General features: G+C 40.1%; 1 protein-coding gene and 1 non-coding gene across 2 annotated transcripts; one reads left to right on the top strand and one right to left on the bottom strand.

The window, feature by feature from the left end:
- Nucleotides 1-3917: 3917 nt before the first annotated feature.
- Nucleotides 3918-4286, bottom strand: LOC112502358. Its single transcript, XM_025106252.1, has one exon. It carries the CDS (start codon nucleotides 4284-4286, stop codon nucleotides 3918-3920), a length of 369 nt encoding a protein of 122 aa, XP_024962020.1.
- Nucleotides 4287-8081: 3795 nt separating this feature from the next.
- Nucleotides 8082-8188, top strand: LOC112502360. The gene has a single exon (XR_003067671.1). It is a non-coding gene; the product is annotated as a small nucleolar RNA R71 (small nucleolar RNA).
- Nucleotides 8189-8446: the final 258 nt, after the last annotated feature.

The following is an 8446-nucleotide window of genomic DNA, read 5'->3' as shown; positions in this document are numbered from 1 at the left end:
AATAATACTTCTTCCTTTGTGTTTCATCATCTTTTTAAAACTTTTTGGAATAAAAGAGGAAAAACAAGAAAATTGGGTATTTAATAATAGCAAAAAGGGAGGAAATAAATAGGAAATAACTCTTAAAAATAAGAGTTATCACACCCCCAAACTTAAGATATTACTTGTCCTCAAGTAMYCAAAATAAACAGAATATGAACAAAGAGGAACAAGAAATCATAACTTACGGATGAGTGTTGAAGTATCGTCGGGCTCTGAATGTTGTGCAACTTCCCTTCTTTGATCTTCGAGGTGCAAAAATTAATCGGTGGGACTTTTATCGGGTTAGTGTTTTTGGCTAAAAAAAATTCCCCCCAAACTTGTCTTTGAATGACAACAATTGCTTTAAATGATTTCGACTTTTCGGCTCTTTTTGTTGTGGCTTTGACACTTTCAAGAAACCCAAGAAGTGATATTCACTTTTTGTCTTTGGATTAAAGCATTTTGCTTTATTTTTTCTATTTTTTTGTGTCTTCCAATTTTCCGAAGACATTTGGTATTTCATTAATTTTTTTCTCAACACTTTGGCATACAACCTCCCCCAAACTTAAACCGAACAATGTCCTCATTGTAGAAACGGGTTTAAAGTGTTTGGTTTTGGTAACAATGGAAAGTGTTTGGGCCAAAAAGAAAGATGGTCCATGTCATTTTAATTTTTGCAACCCAAAAATCTCATCAAGGAAATCGCACCTGAAAATGAAGAATAAGTCAACAATATACCAATAAATTGTCAATGCCCAAAAGAAACAAAAGTAAGTTAGATAAACAATTAATCAAAAGACCTAATCACAAATCAACGACCGCCTCCTCACCCAATCCAAAAAATATTGTTTTTGAGTTTAAAAAGTCATAATGAAACACCAAGGAAGACGATCAATCCTATTTGCCCGTGTCGTCCCGAGAAGTGGATGCCTCACCCATGGCATCCGGTGTGGTGGTCCATCGAATCTTCGGAAGCCTAACTTGAGGATGGCAAAGGCCTCCGAGAAAGCACGGGATCTCCGAAGCTAGCATAACATTCTTGTGCGATAGAAACTTGTTCACGACCCGGTTTTGATCTCGGGTATACATCCAAAACTTCTTCGAACACGTCATTAGTCCGGCAACTCGATCTTCCACTTGTGTGATTCTCTCGGTAACCTTGGCTAAAGCATCAACTATCGTCCCCATCTTTTGGTTACATTCCTCCCATTGACTCGCCATGAGCGACAACCAAACCTCCGAACCATACCCCGTGGCCGTAGGTGGTATCGACGGGATGTCGGTATTGGTCGGAGGGGTAGTTGCGGCAGGTGTAGAGGCTGGACCAACAGGGTCTTCGGGCCTTCAAGGGCTGGTGGCAGCAGGTCATGGTGATACTTGTGGTCCGGTAGCATCATCGGCTAAGTCGGTATTTTCTTGGTCTGCTTGTGCATGCGGTTAACCGTTCCTTGATCAAGCAAAAAATGGTTAAAGGTGATGATGTCATGCTTCGAAACAGGCACCGTTGCGGCTGTCAACAACTTCGTGATCAAACCTGGAAAAATCAAATGCGAACTAGCTCGCACAGTTGATGTTAGTATGGTCGAATAAGCGAGAGCGCCCACGTCGATCAGAAGTTCCTTTATGATGCAATAAACCAAAATACACTTCGCCCGAGCCAATGTACGATCATGCATGGAAGGCATGATATTGTGACGCACAAACTAAAACCATAGGGCTGCCTCTAAAGTCAAATGCCCGGACATCAAAATCTTCCAACGGTTGTCTTGCGACCAACCGTATCCGAGTAAAAGAAGCGCACGTGCAATATCTTCTTTCGGCACATCAAATCCACCATCGATAAATTGTCGGTATGAACATACAAAAGGGAGCGGTGAGACCAGCACCGACTTTAACTTCGGTGCCGTCCAATTGACCCGCGTTCCTCGAATGACGATTGTGTCATTTTTGGAACTCCCAATAGTTGCGAAAAATTCTTTCACTAACGTCTCGTTTACTTTGCATGGGATGGCTATCATGTTTTCCCAATGATGAGCAAGTAAATGGTGCTTAACGCACATCAGTTTATCGCTAAGTTTTGGGTCAAAAGCCCGTTCACACAAAAATCGATTATTTCGTATAAGATCCAACCGATCATCAAAGGATGAAGATGTACCTCTCGATAGCGAAACAGTCCATCGTCTACGCGGTGTCGGGACTGGGGTTTCTTCCTCTTCCGGCTCATAATCATCATCGAGAGCCTCTGTCACCTTTGCTTCACCCTTTTCCCGCCATTGTTGGGACCTAGTCTTCGGCCCAACCGAAGCTTGACTCGATGAACGAGTTTGCCTCCTTTCAACAGTAGGGGCTGTTTCGGGAGTTTGATCGGGCTTTCTACCGGCACCAATGGTTGACGGTGTCTCGAACGGGAAAGTTTCGGTTTGTCCTCCCTCTGGTATACCTTCAAAATCAAATGTAATATCATCCAAACCTTCATCCTCACCTTCCCCCATTTGGTTGAAATCGAACCGTGAGTGATTTGGGGAAACCATAGGTTAAGGGGCTAGGGTTGGTTCCTCATCACTTGGTATGGGTGAAGAAGTGGGTTTTGATGGTGCAATCGTGGGAGGGGCATATGAAGTACTCAATGAAATGGAGAATGGTTTTGGGGTCGAGGATGATTCGGCCAAATGAGATGATAGAGCCACCCTCGTAAGGACAACCATACCATCATCATCATACGAGAGTACAGTGGTGGTTGGGGGAGATGAGTGTTGTGTGAGTGAAGATGGAGGAGGTGAACTTACAGTCGCCGGAGTGGGGTCGCGGAAGGCGGCAATGGTGCTCACGGCGATTGCACTTGCAGTAGAAGATTCTCTCGTCACCGATGAAGATGGCTCGGCCGACGAGGATACAACAGGCGCCGTCATCTGCGGCGTACTGGTGGTAGAAGCGGCAGCGGTCTTTCGTCGGCGAAGCGAACGCCGGGAAGGGTGGTTTCTCACCGGTTGCTTTGGTCGTGCCATGGAGGAACGATTTTTGGCCGGCGGTTTCTTGAAGGAAAAGGTGGGAGACGAAAAGGAGAAATGAGGAAGAAGGGATTAAAGTGGGTTTTGTTTAAAAAAAAACTTTTTTTTAAAACCTTGGGAAGGAAAAATGAAAAAGGTGATTTGAGAGATCATGATTACAAGTTATTTTCGTTTTTATTTTAAAAAGAAGATGACCAAATAGAATGACCTCATGCTCATGATGTCTCCTCATAGGGTACAAGTACTTGTACAAAATACAAGTATTATACCCAAAATTTTCAAAAAGACATATGCTGAAAATACACTCTTGAAAATTTTATTTTCAAAATTTCTTCAAAAGTTGGTCATTTTTTAAAATAAAATCTTACTCTTCATCATCACCCTTGAAAATGTAAAAATTTCTTTTACCCTCTTCCCATTTAATTTTCTTTTTCTAAACAATTTTGCCTAAAAACCCACATATCAAAGGCTAATCATCTAAGATGTACTTAGGCAATGATATGATTCCAAAAACCCTCTTTTCACAATCTCCCATGTTTACCTCAAGGTGACATCACATGTCTTTTCCTTAAATACTTCATTTCCAACCAATTTTCCTATTCTCAAGAAAAGAATGCATTTGTTGACACACGAAAAATAAAATGTTGCTGACTCCTCTTTTTAAAATTCGGATGACCCAGACAGCGGGCACAAACTTCCCACTGTCTACTCAAAAACACCAGATTTTCCTTTATTATTATTTTTTCCTTTTTCTCCATTCTTGCTTTCAATATAAAATATTTACACAGTTTTGAAAATTCTTTCCACAAATTACTGTATTGGACCGATTATTCCCTCCGGGAGGAAATGTTTTATCCGATGCTCATTAACTTTGAAAGTGCTATTATCTTAGGGATTTAAAAGATCCACATTTCCGAATTTTCCCACATTTACTATGGTGAATGGTCCAGACCATCTCGACTTAAGTTTTCCGGGAAAAAGCTTTAGTCGAGAATTAAAAAGAAGAACTTTTTGACCATTTTCGAAAATTCGGCGATTTATCCTACGATCATGCCAAAATTTTGTTTTTTCCTTGTAGAGTTTGGCATTCTCGTAAGCATGAAATCTCCATTCTTCCAACTGATTAAGTTGGAGTTTTCTTTTTGCTCCCGCCGAATTTGCGTCCAAATTAAATTCCTTTATTTCCCAAAAAGCCTTATATTCCAATTCGAGCGGGAGGTGACATGCTTTTCCAAAAACTAACTGGTACGGCGACATTCCCAAAAGGGTCTTGAATGCGGTTCGGTATGCCCATTATGCATCATCCAACTTGAGCGACCAATCCTTACGATCCGGTCTTACCACTTTTTCTAAAATATTTTTAATTTCTCGGTTCAAAAGTTCGACAAGACCATTCATTTGGGGATGGTATGCCGTAGCTACTCGGTGTTGGATGTTGTATTTGGTAAGAACGGTAGATAGCATTCGATTCATAAAATGCATCCTTTCATCGCTTATCAAAGCTCGGGGAGTTCCAACACGGACAAAAATATTTTTATGTAAAAAATCGATTACCGTCTTCGCATCGTTCTTTAGGCATTCCTTAGCTTCTACCCAATTCAAAACATAATCAACTGTTACCAAAATATACTGATTATTGAAAGACATGGGAAACGGTCCCATGAAATCTATGCCCCAAACATCGAAAAGTTCGACTTCAAGAATGTTATTTAAAGGCATCTCGTTTCGTTGGGACAGGTTTCCCATTCTTTGGCATTGCTCACATCTCTTAACAAAATTAAATGCGTCTTTAAATAATGTAGGCCAAAAAAATCCACTTTGTAAAATTTTTGCCGCCGTACGTTGTCCACCAAAATGGCCACCATACCGTGAAGCGTGACAATCCTTCAACAAAGATGGGATTTCAAAATTCGGGACACATTTTCACAAGACCTGATCAGCTCCTATTTTGTAAAGAGATGGATCATCCCATAAGTAGTGCTTACAATCATGAAGAAAATTTTAAAACGTTGACCGTGAAGATGATGTGGCTTAAGTCCACAAGCAAGGTAGTTGGCAATATCGGCATACCATGGAAGTTTATTTGGATGATTTTCTTGTATTGCCAAAATGTACTCGTCGGGAAAAGTTTCTTTTATCACATGGTTTCCCCCGCTTGACACTTTGCCTTCAATCCTTGATAAATGATCGGCTACTTGATTGTCGCATCCCTTGCGATCAACTATCTCTAGATCGAATTCTTGCAAAAGAAGAACCCATCTAATAAGCCTTGGCTTAGCGTCGGTCTTATTAAAGAGATATTTGATGGCAGAGTGGTCCGTATGAACGGTAACTTTGGTGTCAATCAAGTAGGATCGGAAACGATCGAATGCAAATACTACCGCAAGTAATTCTTTTTCGGTGGTGGTATAATTTAACTGAGCCTCCACCAAGGTTTTACTTGAGTAGTATATGGGGTGAAAAATCTTGTTTCGCTTTTGTCCCAAAACGGCACCTACGGCCCATTCACTTGCATCACACATAACCTCAAAAGGTTTGGTCCAATCTGGGGCAATGACAATAGGTGCCGAGACAAGAGCATTTTTAATGGTTTCAAAATCTTTTTTACAATCGGATGTAACTTCAAAAGTTTGATCGACATGCAACAAATTACACAAGGGTTTTGCAATTTTAGAAAAATCATTAATAAATCTACGGTAAAAACCCGCATGTCCCAAAAAACTTCGAATGCCTTTGACCGAAGATGGTTCGGGCAATTGCAATATTACCTCGATTTTTGTTTTATCAACCTCCAAACCATTTTTAGAAATCATGTGACCCAAAACGATTCCTTCTTGTACCATAAAATGATATTTTTCCTAATTTAAAATTAAATCATGGATTTCACATCTTTCCAAACTTTTCTTTAAATTGTCAAGACAATTTTCAAAAGATGTACCAATGACGGAAAAGTCATCCATAAACACTTCCATAGTATCCTCAATCATGTCCGAAAAAATTGACATCATGCACTGTTGAAAGGTCGCCGGTGCGTTACAAAGACCAAATGGCATACACCTAAAAGCAAAAGTTTCGAAAGGACAAGTGAAAGTTGTTTTTCTTGGTCCTCAGGTGCTATGTGAATTTGGTTGTAACCTGAGTAACCGTCCAAAAAGCACATAGCACCAAATGCCACTAAATCTTCCAAATCTTCCAAGTCTTCCAAATCATCATTTTCTTCCAAAATGTCCTCAAGATTTTCCCAATGTAATTTTTGTAGGTAACGTCATTCAAACTTATTTCTAGATCTTCACCTAAAGCAGATATGACTGAACAATCGCCTACCTCTCCATGAAACTTAAGAGAATTAAACACATTAAATTTCACTTCTTGATCACTAACTCTCATGGTCAACTCCCCCTTCTTCACATCAATTAATGTTCTTCCGGTAGCAAGAAAAGGTCGTCCTAAGATGATGGGGACATTTTTGTCAGCTTCATAGTCCAAAACTAGAAAATCGGCCAGAAAAATAAATTTATCGACTTGGACCAAAATATCCTCTATTTTACCTTTAGGATACACAATGGACCTATCGGCCAATTGTAAAGTCACGGTTGTTAGACGGACTTCACCTATTCCTAGCTTGTTAAAAACTGACAATGGCATAAGATTAATGCTTGCCCCCAAATCACATAGGGCATGGCCTACTTCTTTTCCTCCTATCGAACACGAGATGGTAAAACTTCCCGGGTCTTTTAACTTGGGAGGAATTTTACAAGCAAGGAGTGCACTACATTCTTTGGTCAAAGCAACCGTTTCAAATTCATTCAACATTCTCTTTTGATGCAAAATGTCTTTCAAAAATTTAACATAGCTTGGCATTTGCTCGAGAGCTTATACCAAAGGTATGTTAATGTGGAGTTGTTTAAAGATGTCCAAAAACTTCTTAAACTGCTCATCCACATTTTTGCTTTTCATTCTTTCTTGGAAAGGTAAGTTCTGTAAATCTGGAGCTGGTTGAACAGATCTGGTCGGTTGGACAGTAGGCACAATCTTCCCACTGTCGGGTTTTTCAACAGAGAGATGCACGTTACTGGAAGTTAAAACAGGGACTGTTTTATGGATAGAAATAGATTTTTGAGTTTCTTCCGTGAAAGGACTCAAAGTTAGAAAATTTGACATATCAAAAGCGTGTGAAACCTCGTTTTGATGTGTCGGTTCTTCGACGGTTTCACTTATATCATCATTGACTTTTGAACTCTCCTCACTCAACACAGTCACGACTTTGATATGTTCTTTACCCTTCGGGGTTTCCGTGTCACTAGGCAAAGTTCCTAAAGGTCTACCCTTAAGATCGACGGCAAATTGGCCGAGTTGGGTTTCAAAACTCCTTAACGTTGCATTGGTTTGGTTTATAAAACCTTTAAGTAATGATTCGAGTGAACCATTATCGTCCGATGCATTTTGCCTAGGCATGTGTGAGTGTGAGGATTGTCCATTTTGGTAATTGTGCGAAGCACCTTGCCCATATCCCGGGGGATTTTGTGGCCGATTTTGGACTTGAGTAACCCCGGGGGTTGAAGTCCAGGATTTCCGGTCCAAGAAAAATTGGGGTGGTTCCTCCAATTTGAATTGTATGTGGGAGAAAATAGGCTATTTCTAGCGTGACTCCCAACATAATTCACGGAGACGGGATTTCCGGGGCAATATTCATAAGAATGGCCCTCACCGCAAAAGACACAAGATTCAGACATAGGTGGGTTGGACATTATGAATTGAACTTGATTATTCTCTTCATTCAAACGTAAATTGTTTTTAACCAAATTAGTTAAAGCTATAATTTGAGCATTTAAAGCAGAGATGGTATCAATTTCATGGATACCTGAAGCAGACTTAGAAACAACAGCACGAGGATTTGACCATTCCGTATTATTATTTGAAATTCGTTCCAGAATGTCATGTCCTTCATTGTAAGTCTTAGCTGTGAATGCTCCACCGGCCATTGCGTCAAGAATAATTTTAGCGGAACTGGAGAGACCATTATAAAATGTCTCCAATTGAATGCAATGAGGGATTCCGTGATGAGGACATTTCCGTAGAAGGTCCTTAAATCTCTCCCATGCATCCGAAACCGCTTCATCTTCTTSTTGTCGAAACGTCATAATTTCATTTCTAATTTTTACATTCCTCGTCAGAGGAAAATATTTTTTCAGAAATTTTTCCGCCAAATCATTCCAATTTAGAATCGAGTTTGGTGGTTGAGAATTTAGCCATGCTCTAGCTCTATCCTTCAATGTGTAAAGGAAAAGCGTTAAGCGTAAGACTTCTTGTGTAACTCCGGGAATTTTAAAATGATCCGTCATTTCGATAAAAGATTTTAAATGAGAGTGCGGATCTTCTGACGATAATCCCCCAAACTGACCCGTTGCGGAAATCAT

The sequence above is a fragment of the Cynara cardunculus genome, unplaced genomic scaffold (assembly GCF_001531365.2).
Source record: "Cynara cardunculus var. scolymus isolate 2C unplaced genomic scaffold, CcrdV1 Un_Scaffold_1285, whole genome shotgun sequence".
Classification (NCBI taxonomy): Eukaryota; Viridiplantae; Streptophyta; class Magnoliopsida; order Asterales; family Asteraceae; genus Cynara; species Cynara cardunculus.
This window is presented reverse-complemented; position numbering and strand designations above follow the sequence as displayed.